At 32.7% G+C, this 20,726-nt stretch overlaps 7 protein-coding genes and 1 long non-coding RNA gene across 14 annotated transcripts; 4 read left to right on the top strand and 4 right to left on the bottom strand.

The window, feature by feature from the left end:
- The first annotated feature begins 411 nt into the window (after nucleotides 1–411).
- Nucleotides 412–1,691, top strand: LOC126925488 (U3 small nucleolar ribonucleoprotein protein IMP4). Its single transcript, XM_050741072.1, has one exon. It carries the CDS (start codon nucleotides 687–689, stop codon nucleotides 1,620–1,622), a length of 936 nt encoding a protein of 311 aa, XP_050597029.1. The 5' UTR covers nucleotides 412–686; the 3' UTR covers nucleotides 1,623–1,691.
- A 134-nt stretch (nucleotides 1,692–1,825) lies between these two features.
- LOC126925481 (HMG box-containing protein 4) lies at nucleotides 1,826–4,894 on the top strand. Of its 3 annotated transcripts, none has more exons than XM_050741054.1 (5): nucleotides 1,826–2,281; nucleotides 3,002–3,540; nucleotides 3,601–3,676; nucleotides 3,769–3,954; nucleotides 4,298–4,894. In XM_050741054.1, the coding sequence occupies exons 1-5, from the start codon at nucleotides 2,161–2,163 to the stop codon at nucleotides 4,639–4,641; spliced, it is 1,266 nt and encodes a 421-aa protein (XP_050597011.1). In that variant the 5' UTR covers nucleotides 1,826–2,160; the 3' UTR covers nucleotides 4,642–4,894. The 3 variants fall into 3 exon arrangements, with proteins under 3 accessions (XP_050597011.1, XP_050597010.1, XP_050597009.1); XM_050741053.1 differs by having other exon boundaries at nucleotides 1,831–2,281; nucleotides 3,008–3,540; nucleotides 4,229–4,894; XM_050741052.1 differs by having other exon boundaries at nucleotides 1,832–2,281; nucleotides 4,229–4,894.
- On the bottom strand, nucleotides 4,785–9,012 carry LOC126925476 (glycine dehydrogenase (decarboxylating), mitochondrial). 2 transcript variants are annotated; one of them, XM_050741036.1, is made up of 11 exons: nucleotides 8,778–9,012; nucleotides 8,607–8,685; nucleotides 7,987–8,122; nucleotides 7,863–7,915; nucleotides 7,525–7,793; nucleotides 6,936–7,456; nucleotides 6,592–6,871; nucleotides 5,867–6,516; nucleotides 5,338–5,801; nucleotides 5,106–5,251; nucleotides 4,785–5,036 (listed from the first exon to the last, which is right to left on the bottom strand). In XM_050741036.1, exons 1-11 carry the CDS (start codon nucleotides 8,979–8,981, stop codon nucleotides 4,926–4,928), a joined length of 2,913 nt encoding a protein of 970 aa, XP_050596993.1. In that variant the 5' UTR covers nucleotides 8,982–9,012; the 3' UTR covers nucleotides 4,785–4,925. The 2 variants fall into 2 exon arrangements, with proteins under 2 accessions (XP_050596993.1, XP_050596992.1); XM_050741035.1 differs by having other exon boundaries at nucleotides 7,525–7,915.
- LOC126925490 (uncharacterized) lies at nucleotides 7,724–9,152 on the top strand. Of its 2 annotated transcripts, none has more exons than XR_007713950.1 (3): nucleotides 7,724–7,848; nucleotides 7,936–8,129; nucleotides 9,057–9,152. It is a non-coding gene; the product is annotated as an uncharacterized LOC126925490 (long non-coding RNA). The 2 variants fall into 2 exon arrangements; XR_007713951.1 differs by lacking the exon at nucleotides 9,057–9,152 and adding an exon at nucleotides 8,216–8,614.
- Nucleotides 9,153–9,293: 141 nt separating this feature from the next.
- LOC126925480 (ruvB-like 1) lies at nucleotides 9,294–11,149 on the bottom strand. The gene is made up of 3 exons (XM_050741051.1): nucleotides 10,927–11,149; nucleotides 10,062–10,737; nucleotides 9,294–9,981 (listed from the first exon to the last, which is right to left on the bottom strand). The coding sequence occupies exons 1-3, from the start codon at nucleotides 11,065–11,067 to the stop codon at nucleotides 9,428–9,430; spliced, it is 1,371 nt and encodes a 456-aa protein (XP_050597008.1). The 5' UTR covers nucleotides 11,068–11,149; the 3' UTR covers nucleotides 9,294–9,427.
- Nucleotides 11,150–11,835: 686 nt separating this feature from the next.
- LOC126925487 (solute carrier family 35 member E3-like) lies at nucleotides 11,836–13,399 on the bottom strand. 2 transcript variants are annotated; one of them, XM_050741069.1, is made up of 5 exons: nucleotides 12,629–13,393; nucleotides 12,412–12,564; nucleotides 12,254–12,336; nucleotides 12,029–12,167; nucleotides 11,836–11,959 (listed from the first exon to the last, which is right to left on the bottom strand). In XM_050741069.1, exons 1-5 carry the CDS (start codon nucleotides 13,118–13,120, stop codon nucleotides 11,891–11,893), a joined length of 936 nt encoding a protein of 311 aa, XP_050597026.1. In that variant the 5' UTR covers nucleotides 13,121–13,393; the 3' UTR covers nucleotides 11,836–11,890. The 2 variants fall into 2 exon arrangements, with proteins under 2 accessions (XP_050597026.1, XP_050597027.1); XM_050741070.1 differs by lacking the exon at nucleotides 12,412–12,564 and having other exon boundaries at nucleotides 12,629–13,399.
- A 20-nt stretch (nucleotides 13,400–13,419) lies between these two features.
- On the top strand, nucleotides 13,420–20,538 carry LOC126925475 (nuclear pore complex protein Nup160 homolog). 2 transcript variants are annotated; one of them, XM_050741033.1, is made up of 10 exons: nucleotides 13,420–13,634; nucleotides 13,868–14,181; nucleotides 14,258–14,387; nucleotides 14,486–15,012; nucleotides 15,095–16,551; nucleotides 16,674–17,356; nucleotides 17,426–18,126; nucleotides 18,230–18,460; nucleotides 18,535–18,638; nucleotides 18,804–20,538. In XM_050741033.1, exons 1-9 carry the CDS (start codon nucleotides 13,550–13,552, stop codon nucleotides 18,634–18,636), a joined length of 4,230 nt encoding a protein of 1,409 aa, XP_050596990.1. In that variant the 5' UTR covers nucleotides 13,420–13,549; the 3' UTR covers nucleotides 18,637–18,638; nucleotides 18,804–20,538. The 2 variants fall into 2 exon arrangements, with proteins under 2 accessions (XP_050596990.1, XP_050596991.1); XM_050741034.1 differs by lacking the exon at nucleotides 13,420–13,634 and having other exon boundaries at nucleotides 13,867–13,989; nucleotides 14,060–14,181.
- LOC126925489 (uncharacterized) lies at nucleotides 18,630–20,363 on the bottom strand. Its single transcript, XM_050741073.1, has 4 exons — nucleotides 20,215–20,363; nucleotides 19,297–19,431; nucleotides 19,086–19,174; nucleotides 18,630–18,982 (listed from the first exon to the last, which is right to left on the bottom strand). Exons 1-4 carry the CDS (start codon nucleotides 20,228–20,230, stop codon nucleotides 18,869–18,871), a joined length of 354 nt encoding a protein of 117 aa, XP_050597030.1. The 5' UTR covers nucleotides 20,231–20,363; the 3' UTR covers nucleotides 18,630–18,868.
- Nucleotides 20,539–20,726: the final 188 nt, after the last annotated feature.

The following is a 20,726-nucleotide window of genomic DNA, read 5'->3' as shown; positions in this document are numbered from 1 at the left end:
AACAACAGCTATGCCGATAAATATAAACCTATAATATCATATATTTCATTGAGAATATAATTTAAAAAACAGAACCTAACAAATTGTTTTACCCAACAAGTATTATAGAAAATACTATATTTAAATGTTCTACATATTTCTTCATATCATATAAATTTTGTACAATTTTGCACTTTAAATTCCCTATAGATATATAAGAATCCTCGGTCTACTTATGATTATAATAACTATCAAGAGAGAAAGAAAACTCACCGTCGCTTATTTTCATTAACGACGCAAATTCAAGCACAAATTTTATTTTTGCAAGTACACGAAAATGCAAAGTTATTAACTACTTACTAATTTCGAGATTTAGTCGTTGAAGACACGTCATCATCGCTCGAACGCTGTAATTGGCTCGCCATCACCAGCTCGACCAATTGCGTTATCGCCTGAATATATCCAACGAGAAAATATACAATACAAGAATATAACTAATTTGGAATAAATTAATCAATAATAATTTTATTATCTTGATAATAAAAACTTAATAATACGTTAAATTAAATTTATTATCGCACAATCTATCTTCTATCAGATATAATTATTGTTTATATTACATCAGGACATGTGTGATTCTTATAACCTATAAGCCTTTAGTTTTGAAAAGTATTTATTAAGTACAAGGTATTTATTAAAACGTCAAAATGTTACGGAGACAAGCGAGGCTTCGTAGAGAATATCTCTACAGAAAATCCGTTCAAGATAAGTTAAAAAGCATTCAAGAAAAGAAGGAAAAACTTAAACGCAGCCTAGAGCAAAATATACCTATACATCCAGATCTAAGAAAAGATGCTTTAAACATACAAAAACAATTAGCTTGGGAAGATGCTGGACCAGAAATGGCTGTTGCTATTGGAACAGAAATGGGAGGTGCTGTGGGATCTCACGAAGATGATGAATATCGTTGGGCTGGAGTTGAAGATCCAAAAATTGTGATTACCACTTCTCGCGACCCAAGTTCCAGATTAAAAATGTTTGTCAAAGAATTGCGTTTGATATTTCCTAATTCTCAAAGAATGAATCGAGGAAACTATGAAATGAAACAATTGATACATGCCTGTAGAGCAAACGATGTTACGGATTTCATAATTGTGCATGAACACAGAGGTGTGCCTAATTCTCTTATTATTTGTCATCTTCCCTACGGACCTACTGCATATTTCACCATGTCGGACGTTATTATGAGACACGATATTCCTGATATTGGAACCATGTCTGAACAATATCCTCACCTTGTATTTCACAATTTCAAAACAAAGTTAGGTGAACGTGTTATGAGTATTTTAAAATATTTATTCCCAGTACCAAAAGAAGACAGCAAAAGAATAATTACTTTTGCCAATCACGACGACTACATATCCTTCCGACATCACACTTATAAAAAGATTCATGGAAAGGACATTGAACTAGTAGAAGTTGGTCCCAGATTTCAATTAAAATTATATCAAATTAAATTAGGTACTTTGGATGCAGAAGCAGCAGCTGATACGGAATGGGCATTAAGACCTTATATGAATACTAGCCACAAGAGAAGATTTTTATCTAACGAAGATGGATGGCAACAAGAAGATGATATTTAAATTTGTATATATTTCTTTTAATTAATTTCGACAAACTTGATAATGTAAATAATACATTTTTTTATAATATATTCTAGATTTATTATTTTTTTATCATTAGATCTACTAAATTTATTATTCTATCTTTATTTATATTTATTTATTATTTATTTTATTTTATATTTATTATTCTAGATTCTTATCTTTTTAAATAATGTAAACTATTACTTTTATATCATGTAAGTTATATCATGTATCGTTACGTTTATATCATGTATATCATTACTTTTGTATCATGTAAAGTTTATGCAACTTTTAGAACAATCTGTTTTCCACAAAAACTAAAATCAAACACTCATTTTTAAATTTCGCGCGTTGCGTCCTAAATGCGTGACTCACGCTGCGCAGTGCATTCTGGTTTCCTTCGTAGCAGTTGTTTTTAAAATCGCCATAAAAATAAACAAAGTTTGAGGTTTGAGGAGTAATTTCTGTTGGGAAAAGTGTTGAAGATTTGAAGAAATGCATTTACATCAAAAAAACAAAAACTTATTAGCGCGTGATGCGCGCCAATATTCGTAAGCCCGCGAGATCTGAGAAAACGCCGCGGCGCAAGAAGCTCCGAGAGCAACGGAACAACGCTATGGATATGTTCGTGACTCCGAAACGTCAGAAGAATGACGGTGAGATCAGCTTTCATTTTATAGGGAGAGATATTTGGTAGACCAGTTGCTTGTTTGCTCGTATCGCTTGCAGTATTTCGCATGATTTGCGCGCGTTCGTAGCAAATTTATCAATTTCTTTGCAATATTTATTCCAATTTGCGTTTTGGTTACTAGCGCTTTTGTTCGTAGCGGAGAGTCATTAAACTAATGATGTGTACAATTCATTCGTAGTCAGGTTTTTTAAATTTGAGAAATTTCATGGAACAGAGACAGGCTCCAATAAGAGAACGATTATTACAAAAAACAAACAAACAGATAAAATTTTATTCGAATAAGTGGCAATTGTCTTGTACTCATAATCTGAAGTAATTGTAATACTCGTTATGTTCGTTCCAATATGTAGTATGTTTATGTACATCAGGTATAAAGAAAGTTCTTTGTACTTATGTGTATGTAGTAAAATTTATGTGACACATAATACGCGTCCACGAGATCTAATAATTGGTATTAGACACATCTAGTTTAAAAAATTTCAAAAAATCGATCAAAAAATTATAATTCAAACAAGTATACAGTGAACTACGTTTGGATACCCATGCACACTCTTCGTGTAAAGTATATTTGCATAGAAATAATGATCTTGAATCCCAGAAGGTTATGAGAGTGGTAGTTAGATCTTACAAAGTATTTTGGTCCCTTTCTCTTTCTTGGCAAGGTGCAGTCCGCTTTATCTTTCAGATCTAGAGGTCACGGGTATCTCCCGCAGTGGCCGTGTGAGAAAGAAATCTTCCAAACTCGTTGACTTTGAATCGCCAGATGATTTTACGGATAACAAGTACAAACGTCAAAAAGCACAGCAATTACAAAATCAACAATTATTGGACAGATATGATTCCCAACGTATGTCACCAAATCAGTCGATCCAACATGCAAGTAGTGGAAGACAAAGGAAGAATTCAAATTCCAACTCTGGACAGCAAAGAGTTAAACAAGAGACATTGTCAGATAATGAAGGGCAATCTTCAGGGTCAGATTCTGATGATCCCTCTGGGTTGAACGAGGATGAAAGATATAGTATGGATTCTGGAAGCGATGATGACGTTGATCCTCTTATGATAGACGATAGAGAAGCAGGGTTTAGAAAGCTTGAACCACCTGGCCAAGAAACACCTTCACAAGCAAATAGTTTGTACATGCTTGAGAAATGTAAGAAAAAGCTAATTATTAAAGATGGCAAAATAATAGGTAGAATGAAGGCACAACGTAAAGACAAAGGGGTATGTACACATGAAAGTTACTAAGGGGATGATTATTTCACAATTCGATGATGTTTTCAGAAAACGAGATTTACCGCGTACATGTTGTGGGCTAAAGAAATTAGGCAAGAGTTACTAGAGCAATGTCCTTATATGGGTATATAAGCTTCACTCTTGTTTCTCCATACTATGTACGGTCAGTTTAGAAAACCGATGCTAATATCATTCGTGAAACGTTGCTTTTTGTAGATTTTGCAGCAATTTCTAAACGGTTAGGAGAACTGTGGGCTACAGTACCAAATCTGGAAAAATATAACTGGCGCAGACGCGCAAAACGCTTGGCAGCAAAACCTCATTCTTTACCTGCGAGTAAAGATGAGCCTGTTTGGAAAATGCCGCCGCCTGCTTCGCGAAAAAAATTCATTAATAAAATTGGTGGGTTTGTTGGTTCTCATGTATACATCATTTTTACGAGTATATCTCTAAAAGTTATATGGTAGTTTATTCATCTTGATTTGCTTCTCGTGCACGCGTATTAGTCAAAAGTCTTTCAAATAATATATCGTTTATATGTTTTATGCCTCTAAGAATTATATGGTAGATGTCTTATCATTTGTTTTGTATGCATGCATCTCGTTTAGAGATAGACAAATCGAACAGCACAATGACATTTGTAACATTTTATGTTCTGTCTTCCTTTGTATTACAGGTAATGGAAAAGAGCAAAAGCCTGCTACCTCCAAAAAAACTATTCAACTAGGTCTACCCTCGGTTGTAGGAAATGTTCCGGTATCGCCGCCGTCGAATCGAACTGGGAAAGATTTAGTTAACGAACCAATGATAGGAACAGGAATGTACAAAGTCGTTGGTACTCAACCTATCGATGTAGCTGCTCATCTCAAGCTTCTCGGTGAGAGCTTAACGATCATCGGTGAACGGTTAAAGGAACACGATGGGCAAATAGCGGTATCGGGCAGTCTGTCGGTCTTGCTGGATTCTCTACTTTGCGCACTGGGTCCTTTGATTTGCCTAACACAACAGGTACCAGAAACTAATGGAGCTAAACACGAAACACTTTCGCAAATGCTCGACAATATTGCGTATCTTATGCCTGGTTTGTAATATATGTAAAAATAATGAAAAAGATAATCTAATAATATACAATGTAAATATACCGATAAATTAAATAGACACGTACATAATTGTTAAATGAGTTAAGAATAACAAAGAAATGATATAGCTTTGTTTGCTACAAAAGGAGAGAATTTTAAAGTGAAATCTTTGTTATATTTTCTCTGCTTATAAAAGTAAGAAGTTTTATATAAATAATATGTTTGTATAAAAAATTACAATAAACATTTGAATAATTCTATAACTAACTGTACACGAAAAATAACTACAATCACTTATTCATGTGTTAAGATAGGGGGACACGTACAGAATAGATTTTTGTCTCCATACATATCATCTATCCTTCCAACACTCGGCCAAATCTTGTTGCTTCCTTTTACAAATGGCTGTAAATAAATATGAATATAATTTATTTATTATTCATTCGATAATGAATGTCAAGTATAGCCACTTACAGCTGGAAATGCTGCCAATTCTCTTGAGTATGGCCTATCCCATTTACTTGATATTACTTGTTCTTGAGTGTGTGGTGCCATTTTCAATGGATTGTTAACAATGTCTAATTTACCATTTTCTATATCATCAATTTCTTGTCGTATATCTACAAAACAAAACTTTTGAATATCTATTGATATCTTTCTTAAAAGGAAAACAAACATTTTTAGTGAATATATTTAGTATTCTTACAAATCAAAGCATCACAAAATCTGTCCAATTCTTTTTTGTCCTCGGATTCGGTTGGCTCGATCATTAATGTACCCGCTACAGGCCAGCTCATTGTTGGAGCATGAAAACCATAATCCATTAATCTTTTAGCAATATCTACAGCCTCGATATTTGCCGTTTTCTTGAAATCCCTTGTATCCAAAATGAATTCATGCGCTACCAATCCTGTCTTTCCCTTATATAGTGTCTTGTAATACTTTTCCAGTCTTTTACTCATGTAATTTGCGTTCAGAATAGCAACTTGGGTAGCTTTTCTTAACCCGTTTGGACCCATCATTTTAATGTAGGCCCATGAAATTGGTAGAATAGACGATGATCCGAAAGGAGCAGCTGATACAGCGCCAGTTTGTTTTATGTTGTTATGACCATTACCCGCACAATTAATTACAGGATGAGATGGAAGAAATGGAGCAAGATGCCGTTTTCTATACGTAAAAGTCATCATTTGTATTGCATATTTACATTAAAATATCAAAATAACGTTACTTACACTCCAATAGGACCACTTCCAGGTCCTCCACCGCCGTGAGGTATACAGAATGTTTTGTGTAAATTTAGATGCGAAACGTCACTGCCATAATCACCAGGACGACATAGACCAACTTGAGCATTCATGTTAGCACCGTCTAGATACACTTGACCTCCAGCTTCATGAACCATATCACAAATATCAGCGACGGTCTCCTCAAACACGCCGTTCGTCGACGGATATGTTATCATCAGACAAGACAACGTCTCTCGGTATTTATCGATCATTTCTATAAGATGTACAATATCCACAGAGCCGTCTTTCTGTATGAGGATAGGCTTCACTTGCATACCGGCCATTTGAGCAGAGGCAGGATTAGTGCCGTGAGCAGAAACGGGAATCAAACAGACTTGTCGATTCTTGTTTTCATTTGACTCATGATAACGTTGTATAGCTCTTAGACCGGCGTATTCTCCCTGAGCACCACTATTCGGTTGAAAACTTATATTATCGTAACCAGTTATAGCGCACAAATCCTGTTCCAGTTCAGCAAATAGCTGTTGATATCCTTTGGTTTGTTCAATAGGTACAAAGGGATGGATATCGATGAATCCACGTAGGCTACAGGGCATCATCTCCGTCGTAGAATTCAATTTCATTGTACAGGATCCCTGTTCAAATTAGACGAAAATATAATTGTGTTGACGGTAGTGTAATATGTATTTTCATATGACTCATTCAATTACCAATGGTATCATACTATGTACGAGAGATACATCCTTATTCTCTAAGGACTTCATGTAACGAACTATCCTTGTTTCAGATTGATGGCTATTGAATACAGGATGTTGCAAATACGGTGTAGAACGAGCGAAATGGGATTTATTGAGGTTTCTTTCCAGGCAAATGTCTTCTCTACACATTTCTTCAACGGTTGTATCCGCACAGAATATTTTAAAGATATCATTTATATCTTGTTCTGTGGTAGTTTCATCCAGAGATATTCCAACTCCATCCTCGTAATACCTGAAATACATTACTCTCGTGATACCTATATTTTATTCGTTTAAGTTATTTTCTGGTAAATTACCTAAAATTTATTTTAAATGCAATTGCATTTTCTTTTATAATTTTTGAAGGCACTGTAGGTAATAATTTTATAGTGTCAAAAAAGTACTCATTGATCACTTTATTCCCTGCTTTTTCTAAACCTTTTGCTAGAATCAGACTGAAGAAGTGTACCCTGTTTGCAATATTTCTTATTCCTTCAGGTCCATGGTACACAGCATACATCGCAGACATATTTGCCAGTAGTGCTTGTGCAGTACAAATGTTGCTAGTAGCTTTATTTCTTCTAATATGCTGTTCGCGTGTTTGAAGGGCTAGGCGATACGCATTCTGACCGTTCGAGTCCTTCGTAACACCAATCATCCTTCCCGGCATCAAACGAACTAATCTTTGACGACAAGCGAAGAATCCAGCATGAGGTCCTCCGTATCCAAGTGGAACTCCGAAACGTTGGCTGGTACCAACGCATATATCAGCTCCAAATTCACTTGGAGGCTTGAGTATGGCCAGCGCCAACAAATCAGCAGCAACGCAAACGAGCGTCTACAATGAAACACATCAAACGTAATTGAATTTATTTGTTCAAGGATTTCAGATCTCGAAATACATACACCGTCTACGTGTGCCTTTTTCACGACATCTTCGAATTCGTAGATAGATCCAGTTGTGTCAGGATATTGAAATAGGATACCAGCAACGTCCTTTGAGCTGGTATCAACTCGAAAAATATCTCCGATTTCAAGATCGAGACTCAAAGAAGTAGCACGCGTTGCAATCACGCTGATTGTTTGAGGATGAACTTTGTCAGAAACGAACAGTTTCTTTCTCTTGTTGCTCCTGTGAGCAAGACCCAAAGCCTCGGCCGCCGCAGTACCTTCATCTAGAAGAGATGCGTTCGCTACTTCCATCCCGGTTAAGTCGCATATCATCGTTTGGTAATTCAACAAACCTTCGAGTCTACCTTGCGAAATTTCTGGTTGGTATGGAGTATATTGTGTTGTCCTATAATAGAACTTTTTCAGTTGCTGTAGCCGTGTTAAAATTAGCGATAAATTGCATTCTAAAAAACATACCATCCTGGATTTTCGAATATGTTTCTCATAATGGTGTGAGGAACGCAACAATTATTATATCCCATGCCAATATACGAACGCCATACATCGTTCTTTTCCGAAATCTGTGTAATCATCTTTAACAATTCGTATTCAGCTAAAATGTAATTATCATTTTATGCAATCTACTCTATCAGAATATTAGGATATATTTGACATTTTAGACGAAAGTATTACAATTAATTTTCAGCTTTCAAAAATCACGTGAATGCTAATCTGACCGCACGAGATTGACCTCTGACCCCAGATACATTCATTTCACAATGAAAGGCCATCTTATTTATGGAACATAATGAAGCTAATGCATGTTTCAATAGAAAAAACTATCTCATTTTTTAACACAATTAATTCATCGACTTATTAAAATATTTAATGTGCAAAATTTTCATAAATTATGAATGAGTATACTTCAAGAATGTTTGTTACTCATCCACTGTGTTCATTTCAATATCATGGGGTTATCAGTTTACACGTGTTTCATATCTACAGTCGCGTGACTTCACACGTTTCTACATATCATAATAGTTTCCTTTTCAACCGCTGTAGTATATTATTTTAAATAAGTTACACATTTTACTTACTGACTGACTGTTCAATCTTTAATTTTTCCTTGTAAAGAATTTTTGCTGGGACAGCTGCGTTTGTTAATTCTTTTAAACTCTATTAAATTAATTAAATAACTCTATTAAATTAATTAAATAATTTAATGACTATCTCAAAATAATGTTTCTATTACTAAGTTAAAATACTACCTTGAACCCAATAGTTTTCAACATTTCCAATTGTTCATAGTGTCGAGGACCGATATGTCTAATTTGAAATTCATCTTTTTGCAGAAAAAGTTCACTAACATTTTCTTTTTGTAAATTATTCAACGTTAATCCATGTGCGTGCCGATATGCATTACGTTTATTTAACAATCTTGTACACTTTTCTAGCTTACAAAGATATGACATTGTAAATTACAAAATAAAGATTTGATAATAACTACTTTCCTAATGACAGAATTAAACACTATAATTGCTTGATAGATTCCAGACAACTAAAGAGTATACTAAAGGAAGCAGAATCTTTATACCCTAAGACACATCATCTAGTGATGTCATAACTTCTGATTACGGCCTTATCTTTTGTGACCCTAAGTTACAAAGTATCTTGAACAATATTGGAAAATTACCTTTGGAATATTGGAAATTTACCATTACATGTATGTTTACTTTACATTTGATCCAAGCAAATAAAATTTAAATTAAAACAATTAATACTTAATTTCACATAAATTAAACTTTATTTATGGTAAATTAATTGTCAATTATAAAAGCGTGTATGTTACAACTGAATATTTTATGAATTTGTTAAGCTACAACGAATAATTCATTAAATGACAATCAGTCAAACACATTTATTTCATAAATTTATCTTTATTTTGTGTAAGAATTTTCGCAGAGGATTTTGCATCTAAGAACAATGATCCTACTTCTTCGATGTCTTCTTTTTTAATTATTGTTCTTTCGTTTACTTTGGCCGTTAATGCTGCAGGAGTTAAAAGCTGCACTACGTATCTAAGCGTTGTTTTTGTACCTAATTCACCGAGAGCTGATAGAGCTTCATCTTCGATTTGCAACCCTTCCGTAGTGGCTCTCAGTTTAACAATTTGTTCTATTTCCTTTCTAGAATATGGAAGCGTTCGTATGATTAACAATCTATCTAAGAGATCAAGAGGTATTCCATGTGGTGATACGATATCTTCGGTTCCTCTGATTATGCAGCGACCTCGATTCGTTGCAAAGATAACTATTGGCGCAATTGCGCTTTCTAGAGCACGATGAAGATATGTAAATGTCTCTATATCCAACATGTGTACTTCGTCTATGAATAAAACTCCCGGTACTAATTCCGCAATTCCTTGATCAATGTATTTATTTACAACTTTGTTTATTTCTTTGCGCAATTTATCTGTAATATACAATTTTAATTTACGTTTAATTTCAAATAAAAATACACAAATATTTTTTAACAATTTCAGATTATGTTACCTGTAATTTCTGTCTTTTTAGGTTTCATTAATTGACCCATCATAGACATAATATCTTGACCTCCTTGTGGTTTGGCATTAGCAACATCCAGATCATGCAATGTTACATCCTGAATGACTTCCTTCTTTTTGTGTACATCACCTTTAGGTAAAGGAACATACTCTTCTGCTTCCAAATCAAATTCGGTAGCAAAATTATCGCTTCTGCCCTGTCTCTTCACAGCACCATTATTTGCCTCAATGTAAATTACATCTCCTGTTTCAACTTTTTCCTTTTGCAAGGATTCATATATGGAGGGATCCAATTTCAACTGCTTCGTACCTTTAGCTGTTTTTAGTCCAATTACTACATGCGATACTGTTTTCCCATATCCACCCATTGGATTTTCTGTTTCAGATGGAGTTAGTTCTGTAACTTCCCCTTCGTATACTTCCTTAGTCTCTTTAATTCTGAGACCAATGGCTCTTCTAAAATTTTCCATCAAAACTTCTGTCTTTTTTATTTCAGAACTATAGACTTCCGAGCCTACCATGGGACAGAATGGTACTTTGTTACCCAACTCTTGAGCGATAGCTAATGCAATTGCAGTTTTTCCAGTGCCAGGGGGACCAGCTAATAGCACTGCTCTACCAGCCATTTTCTTTGATTTTATCATATCAACTACTACCCCAGCTGCCTAAAACACATATAATAAGGAAAAATCGTTCTTATGAGCGCCTTTTTAACATTGTTCCAAAACGAAGTTCTCATACAAAAATATTTGATTTTAAAAATTAATTATTAGCACGGGTATATTTCAACAAAAAGATGTTCAAAACGATTTTTATTATTATTTTTTATTTATTGGTATACGAATAATTCTAACCTCACGAGCCTCCTCTTGACCAACAAGACCTGCTGCAGCTTGTATTGCAATTCCATTCTCGTCAAGACCCAATCCTTTTATGTGTGTATGAGCTGATATTCTTTGAGTCTTTGCGGTACTTTTTACTTCTTCGATCTTCATTTTCCTTGTAAATACAAGATCTTAATACTAGAAAGCACGTTGCATAAATACTTGTTTGATTGATACATCTATCCCCACTACATTAAATCGTCATGGAAACAAAGTTTCGAGGATTGGCTCACAGGGAACGTTATTAATTGGAGACGTTAAAATTCATGGTACCGCGAAAATTAAATCTTTTCTCTAGAACCCTAAATCTCATTTCCATTTAATTAATTAATAGTAACAACATAATACTGAATTAATTAAAAATTACATGAATGAGTGAAAAAATGATGAAATATATCGTACGAAGTATGTAATGAATATTATTATAAATATATATTATAAATATATATAGTTAGTAGAATACCAGAGAGGAAGTTTCTCTTTAATATTACATTGGCGATCTCTCTATTCATCTCTACTCTGGGTCAACTTATATGAAGGTCACGATTAATTCTCTTCCTCAACAGTAGATGTCTTATAAACGCATCATTTTCTCCAAAGTACTCGCATAGGTAGTCAGTTCCTATATAAAGATGTTATAAGATATGAACTGTCGGGTCCGATACACCTGGCACAATATTCGAGCAAGTTCATATAATTTAAAAGTTTCCCCATTGATCTGACATCGTTGAGTTGTGTTCCTTCACACACACACAGGCTTCTAGGTGTGACGTTGACCTGTCCTTTTGGATTATGTTACCTCTTTTTTTTTTAATTTTTATCTCCCAATAGATACATTCTATTAATTAAAAGAATTGAAATAACAAGGAAAATGAAAACTATGTAATCAGGCAATTTATTCTCTATTAAATTGTATATGGATAGTCATACAAAATCATATTTTATACAATGGTTTTCTCTCTTTGTCCACACAATCTGGTACTACAACCTGAGTATCCTTCAACTGAAATAGAAATTTTATTTGTAAACTGCTCTTTGTAGTGTTCTATGCTTATAAATTTATTGTATTCACCTTAACATGGGCATACAAAATAATGCCAACCAAGGTTAAAGTTATACCAATCACTTGATTTATGGCCAGTGTTTCATGGAAAATTAACGAGCCACCTAAAAGTAATAGGCAGAATTTGGAATGTCCTACCATGTTGTAGCTAATTAATAAATAAGGAATAATAAGAAAAATAAAGAATAATAAGATGTTAGATTGCTTCTTTCATAAAGTAATGTGAAAGGATACGTTAATGGAGATGTTTTTCCAATTATCCAATAGGAAGTTAAGTTAACAAAAAATGCTATTATAGATGATAGTATAACCATGACCTACAAAAAAAGGGACACTCAATTATCTAATTCTATTCCTTTGCAAATCCAATAAACAATATTCTTTGACATAACTATATCTACAAGTGACCAACTTCTTGTAAATGTTTGTTCTACAGGCTCTAAAAATGGCACAATAAAGAATAACATAACAGCAGATAGAGGTGCTTGATAATATAACAATTGCATTGGATCCATTTGAAACTCTCTTTGCTTTATATTTACCATCTAGAAACATTAAGATATTTTAAGTAAAATTTAATAAATGCTGTATAAAGAATAAAAGCCATACCACTTGGTATAAGGATGTTATAAATACTCCCATGGTTGCATATACTGTTCCAATAATATTAAATTGTATATCATAGCAAAAATTAATTACTACTCCTAATATAATAGGAATTAATGTTAATTTAACAAGTATACTAAATTTTTTATTATAAAATATTATTTGCATTATTATCACACAAGGTGTAGTTAGCATTTTAGCTACTTGATAAGTTCCAACAGTATTGTGAGCTAAACTTAAATTTGTTAACACAACAAATCCACAAAATGTCATTGCAATTAAAAACATTTCTTTAATCGCAATATCTTTTATACAAAATACATCAAACTTTTCACAAATTGTTAATCCGATAGAAGTAATAACAAAGTGTATCGTAGATAACGTAATGTTTGGAAAACCAGTATGAACGTAGAGCCATTTATTCAATAATACAATTACAATGGAAAAGAATATATTCAGTATCAAATAGAACGCCGTGATAATTTTTTTATTCATGTCTTCTTTTTCACTGTTTTATATTATTAATATATAATCGGTAAACTAGTTGTTATTGGTTATGTTTTATGCGACAATGATGCTTTATGCATCTTAACTTTGATAACAGTCTAATCAAATCCATTACATGCGTATTCGTATCGTAAATTTTTTTTTCATTTATATTTATTTTTTATAAGCATCATTTTGATCGAATTTTTCGTAAAATACATCATCGTTTAAAATTTCAATATGTACCGGGAAAAACACTGAATTATGCAAATTAGCAACAGAAGGTAAAGTCGAAGGCGCCAAACTGAGAAGCGCGAAGCGTGAAGAAGCGTGACACTCAGTGCACCGATGTTTGGTGCCCGTTAAAATTTTGAGCAATAGTGCAATATGATTTAAATGTTAAATTGACATAATACTTATTCATAAACAAAGTAAAAAATGGAAGAATTTCCTTTGGGATATCGAGAAGTTGTGCCTGATCAAACTGTACCAGAGAAATGGAACGAAATCACGTTGAACACGGGTATGTAACCATAACCTTTTTATTTTCATGGAACACACAAAATTATTCTTTTAAAAATAATTTAAAATCAATTTCTTTATTGTATATCAAAGATACTTATTTTCCATTTATGAAAGCATGTATTAAGTATGAGAATGTTACGCTTTAAACCTTATAAATTGAATTCCTAACCTTACTTTTCAAATAGAAAATAGTTATACAGTACATGTCTCTGTAATTATATTATTTTATAGGCGGAAGCCAAAGTACCCTACAGGACATAAAAGTTCCAGAGAGAGCAGGAGGCTATTCATACAATGATGGCTCGAAATATTTTACACGGAATCGATTTATTTATTGGCGTATTTGTCATGATGTACTTGAGTTGGTTGAACATAGTCTAGATATTAACTTAGCCAACTGTAGAGTAAGATATAAGTTTACAGATACACCCATTTTGGATGGCATTTCTATACATGAAACATTTAATTCAGTCATTATATTAATAGCAACCGTTTCTAGTGTTCATAAATTATCATTTCCTCATCCTGAAAGAATTCATAAAAATGTAAGTAGCTTCCAGAAGATAGTAACTGAATATTGTATGATTTTAGATATTGCATTAACAAATTATTATTTTATAGGAACATTCATTAAGTACATATAAAGATTTAGGTACACAGTCAATATTTAGTGAAATGTCTGCACAGAATGTGAAAAGAACTAAGGAAGATCCACACATGTTTCATGTTATCACAAATGCAGGAACTACAAGTTAGTAATTCGTGACAGAATTTAAAAAATAACATTTTTTAAATATAATATCCACAGTAATTATTTTAATTTTTTCCTTTTTCCTTTTTTTTTTATAGATTCTCCAGTTCCTCATGCAGCTGCATCATGGCTTATTCCACCACAAGAAGCACTGTTTGCTCTTGCTTATAATTCTGGAACTATACTTCTCCTGAGGCTAGATACAAAAACTGGTCTTGTGCACAGTAGTGAATTAAAACAAGATTCAATAGTGCCAAGATTTCTTAGTGGTATTGCAACTGCTTTCAGAGGACGCAATTCTGAAGCCCATGTGGCTATGTCATTAACAATACATAGTTGTGAAAGTGATACATATCTGTTTGCATTGTGTCGTGAAGGTAATATCCGTATGTGGTCTTGTAACAAAGCTCAATGCGTGGCCGTGACTGATACAGCGATAGATAATCGCATTGCTTCGCAAGGTGCACAGGGCCATATATTAAGAAAAGCATTGGGTCCTAATAATGAATTATACTTAGGAACTTTTTTAAAATTTAGTACTAGATGTGAATTTAGTATTTTAAAGCCAATTCAAGATAATGGAATGTTTAAATTTGTTAGATTATGTACCAAGTTCGCACAAGATGTATGTACTATTCACATTTATTCATATTGATTACAAATTAGTTGCCATTTAAAACAACTTTTATATGTATTAATCTTTACAGCAACATTTAGTTGACTTTTTCTTTACCACTACTCGATTATGGGCTGTTTGGAGAACCACTGATATGGATACAGTTGAAGTAACGCATGCTCAATTATCATTGTGTGGTGGACGCGTTAACTCTGAATGGGAAGCTGCGATTCTAGAACAAACACCAGACAGAGACTACATTCTTAGTGATGCTGATACTGATCCGAGACAAGCATATATCAATTACATTTTTCACCCTGGTCAGTTCTCTTTGGCAGATATAACAAAAGCATTGAACATATACAAAAGATCTAATTTTTTGGAAGATAAAATTCTTTCTGCTGCGGAATTGAAAGAACGCGTGTGTATTGCGGTAGAAGCTGAGATACAAGCTGAAATTATGGATTATGAACTTATGGATGAAGATTATTTAGAAATTGCCAATCGTTGTTGGTCAAAATTTTATTCTTGGGTTATACAGTATCATGCCAATAGTACAAGACCAGTGGGATTGTTGTTACTGCCTAGCGTTTACGGAGTAGTTTTACTTAAAAAATCGTGCTTCTCGCTTTTGAGACCAATGGAAGCTTTAGAATATTTAATGTTTTGTAATGAAAGATCATATACATCCCGATTCAAAACAACGCCGGTTTTGTCACAAGACGAAGATATATGTCAGGATCTTATTACTTTAATGTCAGCATTAGTACTATTAGAAGAACAATTATCCGAAGAAACTAAAACAGCGGTAAAGAGAGAGCTCTATCATTTAAAAAGTCCAGACACTATTATCGATGATTTATTGTCAAAACTGATGTTAGAGTCGGAAGAACCGATTAGTAACTTTGTTACGCATCATCTTAGCTGTCACAAATTATCAAACGTTAGAGATATATCCAGCGCTATGGCAATGTTGCTAGAAACATTAACATATGATCTTGGACAACCAAACAAAGTACATCTTAATGATGATCATGATGCCTCGATACTATTACTCAATATAAATCACTTTTTTAGTAGTCACTTAGGCATCTCGGCAATATCGAAAAGTGTAGCACAAATAACACAATTGAGATTCGCGATCTGCAGAAATTTATTAATTTTGCAACAAATGATATTACTACGACCTGAATTGTTTGATTCACGATCATTACATTCCATAAAATCATCATTAGCACCTAAGACAGTTGTGTTAATGCAAGCTTATTATGTTGTAACGTGGATATGTGAATCCACAGCATTACCAATGCCTATACAATCTCTATTAGATTCTAGTGTTCAGCGTCTAGCACTACTGAAACTTGTTGATTCGAGAGCAAATATAGGATTCAAGCAACATCGATCTTCATCATTATTAGAATTATTTATAGAAAACAGTGGTGCAAAACATGCTCACAATTTGATGGCTCATACAAATTTAGATGCGACTAGTTTAATTCCATGGCATTATGGGATGTTAACGCATATTACTTTTATCGCACAGCTCGTGTATCCTTTCATAAAACTATCGATTTATTTATGCACGTGCGTATATATTAGTTATATACGTGGTATACGTTTCTTTTTTGTCTTAAAATTTTTATATATTTCCTTAATAAAAAATATATCAGATGGCCGAGATCGGGAAATTTTATCTTCCCTGAATGGCTATTGTCTAGTTGTCAGTTCTTGCTGGTTCAAGAGTATGTGAGGCTTCTAAATACATGGTGCGAGTGGAACAGTGCATCGAGAAAATTTATATTAGCAGTCGCGTTACTTGAAATGGGAGAAGCGCATAAAGCTTGCGATCATTTCCTTCGAGCTTCTAGAGGAATTTTGACAGATGAATTTCTAGCTGATGCCTTACTCGAATCTAGCGTACTATCCGAAAATAGTTCGTTAATTCAGTATTACTTGAAAGTTATCAAATTATTTGAAGAACATAATGCTTCCGATTGTATCATAGAGCTCGCTGAAACAGCTATATTAATGGCTGATAAAGATGATCCTAATTTGCCAACACTTCACTCAATAGTATTCATGCAACATTTGAATCTGGGTCACCATATAAAAGCTTACAATTGCTTAAATTCGAATCCGGATGTTGCACGTAGAGTAGATTGTTTGAGGCAATTGGTAGTGACTCTCTTTGAACGTAAAAAATTAATAGATTTAATTTCATTTCCTTATGTCGATATGTATGAAGATTTAGAGAGAATAGTAGAAGGTAGAGCCAGGAGTGTGGACCTCATAGAAAATAATTACTACAATTTTTTATATAGCTTTCACATAGATAAAGGAAACATGCGGAAAGGTATTACTTTAACTTATTATGAAATCAGTGTTAAACCTTTTTTCATACAGTAATTGATTTGTTTTACAGCTGCGTCAGTGATGTACGAGCAAGCTATGCGATTAAGCCAAGAATCACAATCTGTTGCTATTGTATCAAGGCAAGCACAGTGCTTGTTAGCTTGTATTAATGCATTACATCTTGTCTCTGAAAAGTATAGATGGATCGTTAGGCCTGTAATTGATCAGAACTATTTGGAGGAAATGGATTATGAAGTACAAACGAGAAGAAGCATCAGTAGCGAAGATATTTTACATTATAAAATAAAAAAACAAGTAGAAGTTCTTGAATTAAATGATATAAAAAGGGAATACTACATTGTGGATGCAAGATTGAAAGTATCGAAAATAAATTCGGAGTTGCATATTGTTTCACATGCTGGACCCTCGGAGCTGATTATTATATTGCCAACTATTGGATTGTACACGACAGCGTTGCATTTATGCGATGAATTTAAAGTTAATAAAAGTTCCGTGCTTGAAAGTCTCGCTTCACAGTGTATACGTTTAAGTCGAGGAGAAGATCCAAACGCATGGGACTGGCTTATTCAAAACGATATATTTGACATTGGTTTATCGAATACAAATATTACAAACACCGCTTGGAGATTGTTAGAATATTTAACGTTGAAGCATGAAAAAGATAGATACAGTGAGTTGCATAAAGCAGTCACTCGGAAATTACTTCAAGAAGGAGCGTTTATACCTCAATGGTTATTGATGTCATACAAGGTAAATAATTTTTTAATCATTATATCATATTGTTACAATATATTGTTATATTATATTGTTATATTATATTGTATAATAAAAGATCACTTGGTATTTACTATAGAAACGAAATGCTGCCGAACTTCTTCGCCTTATGTTAAATGCTGGTAGAATATTAGAAGCTAGCGAGTTAGGAGTTGAATACATTAATGCTGTTATGGGTGATGGTAAAGAAAATTTCGGTCTTAAAACGCACTTAACATCCGTAACTACACCAGTTTGGTTGCCACTTAATATATTAGAAGTGCTATTATATGAATTAAAAGAAGTCAAAGAAAATCCTACCTTTTCCGAGGTACGTAATTTTCCTATTGTATACATGTATTTTTTTCACAAAAACGTTAATAGAAATATTAATACCAATTTTAGAGCTATCAAAGATTACAAAGAGCATTACAAAGTTACGAACAGAAAGTGATAAGGGTGTCAAAGGATATGATTGAAATAAAATTAAGTAACAAGAATTGCTAGTAGTAAGTAGAGTACTTATATTAGTAATTGATAAAATAATACTTTGTTTTTCTATTATAAAACAATATACATATCATAAAAATATTTAATATGTGCGGACGTGTGTGTAATTGTCTCCGCTGATGATACAACTATCTTTACACCAGTCTTTATCTATAATGTTTTAGGAAAATCTATACTATAAAAGATAAAATTTTATGTCACATATTTGGAACAGTAGTATTAAAGATTGTCAAGCATAAATCGGTGCATGACTAATTGATATCACCGTCGTAAATACAATAATAACGCCAAGAATCGCTGCGACAATCACGGCAACCATTTGTGGACACCTTTTGAATAAAACCTGAAATAATTGTAAATTTAAAATGACCGTCATTCATGAATATAATTTATAACAATTGATTATTTTGTTATGAATATATGAGAAACTATGAACAAAATATTACCATCAAAATAACTATCAAAGCAAGAACGAAAATTGTTCCGACAGGTAGAAGAAAAGATGCTGCCCAATAATGTCTCTGTATTTCGGGATCTAAAGAAAATTATGAACAACTTGTGGTAACAAAGTTATGAAAGAGAAATTAACTTCTTAAAACTGTGTAAAGATACAATATCGGAACTTATTAATCTTTATTCTATATGGAGATATCTCACCATTGCGCCAATGAGTTTTATATACTTCGTAAGGAGGTATGCGAATTCTCCTTATGATACTCTTATTTGTTATAATTACAGAATCAAGGAGATTTTGCGTATTTACAGATTGTACTCCACTTGCGAACCAGTCTCCTACAATGTACATAGTTATTATAACAAGTTTTATCTCTATTTTCGTGTGCTCAAAACGTTAATATAAATGCAATTAAGAAAGCAGGTTTGGTTCTGTATAATTATAATCAATATCAATATTTCGCGTCAATAAAAAGCCATTATTTGTACTACAGTATACGAGTGCCAACAATAATAATTATTGTATATTGTAGAATTAGTTAGGATATACATATTTGGGGACAAAGAATTACTACCATATTCCTCAAGCTGTTTCTATAAAACTGATTTTTATATTTGTAATCATAATTATTTGTATTTTACCTTGTTTATTATTCCAGCAATGCCTATTACACTAATATTTTTTATTTAATTTGTTGTAATAGTTTGTGGTCTTAAAGACCACTAAGCTACTAAGAGGTAAATACAAATTTATAGTAGCTGTTCATCATAAAGTAAAATACTTTTATATAATTTATAATAAAAATGTATTCAACATGTTGGAAATAGTATAACTACATTTGTATAAACTGGTGTTTTTATGTAGAATATTTTTTTACATTAAATTTTTCGTCGATCTTTGTTACTAAACACGAGAAAAACACTAGTTTATAGATAGGTACATCTACTTTCATATGTGTTAGTAGTGTATGTATTCGCGTATAAGTTAGATTTTAAGTACTATTATTTTATTGATGTTTTATGTAAAACATGCCGTGTTTAAGTTTTTAATAACTAAATTTATTAGCTTATAAATGAGTACATACAATAAAATATTAATGTGTGTTAATTAGCAATACTTACCCCAAATCATAAACATTGTTGCATGTTAAGTACAACAGTTCAATGACCTGAGTGTATCTTTTGATTTGTAAAAACTGCTGAATTTGATTCCTTCAAACACAATTTTCTACTTCGCGCAAGAAAATTGAATGTATTTTATTTACGTTTCACAATTGGGATAAATGAATGATTAATTAAATCGTAATTCTAATGATAAAAATAATTAAGTAAAACAAAAGATGATTAAAGCTATGTTATGTCGACAAACTTACATGGTAGAAGTTTTATAAATGCTTATACGATTGTAAAATGTTAAATAAATCAAATAAAACAACTATAATATTATTACTTTGTTTATATTATTACTAATATAAAATGAGAATTAACATTACAATATGTGCAAAACTTGTGCATTAAATAATCTCGAGGTTCACAGATAATGCATATACAGAGTGTATAAAGAATAATTTTAAGTAAACGACGCAATATACGTGTGAAGAATACACACGCATATAAATTACATTTCTATAAAG

This window comes from Bombus affinis, chromosome 16 (assembly GCF_024516045.1).
Source record: "Bombus affinis isolate iyBomAffi1 chromosome 16, iyBomAffi1.2, whole genome shotgun sequence".
In the NCBI taxonomy this organism is placed as follows: Eukaryota; Metazoa; Arthropoda; class Insecta; order Hymenoptera; family Apidae; genus Bombus; species Bombus affinis.
Note: the sequence above shows the minus strand (reverse complement) of the source record. Positions and strands in the feature narration are given on the sequence as shown.

Coding starts and splice junctions, on each gene's coding strand:
- LOC126925487 (XM_050741069.1), bottom strand. CDS start 13,120: ATGAATAAAAAAATTATCACGGCGTTCTATTTGATACTGAATATATTC. Junction 12,565..12,628: donor TAACATCCTTATACCAAGTG/GTATGGCTTTTA, acceptor TAATGTTTCTAG/ATGGTAAATATAAAGCAAAG. Junction 11,960..12,028: donor TTTTGTATGCCCATGTTAAG/GTGAATACAATA, acceptor TTTCTATTTCAG/TTGAAGGATACTCAGGTTGT.
- LOC126925476 (XM_050741035.1), bottom strand. CDS start 8,981: ATGTCATATCTTTGTAAGCTAGAAAAGTGTACAAGATTGTTAAATAAA. Junction 7,457..7,524: donor AAAAGGCACACGTAGACGGT/GTATGTATTTCG, acceptor GTTTCATTGTAG/ACGCTCGTTTGCGTTGCTGC. Junction 6,517..6,591: donor TACATAGTATGATACCATTG/GTAATTGAATGA, acceptor TAATTTGAACAG/GGATCCTGTACAATGAAATT.
- LOC126925488 (XM_050741072.1), top strand. CDS start 687: ATGTTACGGAGACAAGCGAGGCTTCGTAGAGAATATCTCTACAGAAAA.
- LOC126925475 (XM_050741033.1), top strand. CDS start 13,550: ATGGAAGAATTTCCTTTGGGATATCGAGAAGTTGTGCCTGATCAAACT. Junction 13,635..13,867: donor CGAAATCACGTTGAACACGG/GTATGTAACCAT, acceptor ATTATTTTATAG/GCGGAAGCCAAAGTACCCTA. Junction 15,013..15,094: donor GTACCAAGTTCGCACAAGAT/GTATGTACTATT, acceptor TAATCTTTACAG/CAACATTTAGTTGACTTTTT.
- LOC126925481 (XM_050741052.1), top strand. CDS start 2,161: ATGCGCGCCAATATTCGTAAGCCCGCGAGATCTGAGAAAACGCCGCGG. Junction 3,677..3,768: donor AGAGCAATGTCCTTATATGG/GTATATAAGCTT, acceptor TGCTTTTTGTAG/ATTTTGCAGCAATTTCTAAA. Junction 3,955..4,228: donor AAAATTCATTAATAAAATTG/GTGGGTTTGTTG, acceptor TTTGTATTACAG/GTAATGGAAAAGAGCAAAAG.
- LOC126925489 (XM_050741073.1), bottom strand. Junction 19,175..19,296: donor TAAAACTCATTGGCGCAATG/GTGAGATATCTC, acceptor AATTTTCTTTAG/ATCCCGAAATACAGAGACAT. Junction 18,983..19,085: donor CTTTGATAGTTATTTTGATG/GTAATATTTTGT, acceptor CAATTATTTCAG/GTTTTATTCAAAAGGTGTCC.
- LOC126925480 (XM_050741051.1), bottom strand. CDS start 11,067: ATGAAGATCGAAGAAGTAAAAAGTACCGCAAAGACTCAAAGAATATCA. Junction 10,738..10,926: donor GTCAAGAGGAGGCTCGTGAG/GTTAGAATTATT, acceptor TATGTGTTTTAG/GCAGCTGGGGTAGTAGTTGA. Junction 9,982..10,061: donor TAAAAAGACAGAAATTACAG/GTAACATAATCT, acceptor TGTATATTACAG/ATAAATTGCGCAAAGAAATA.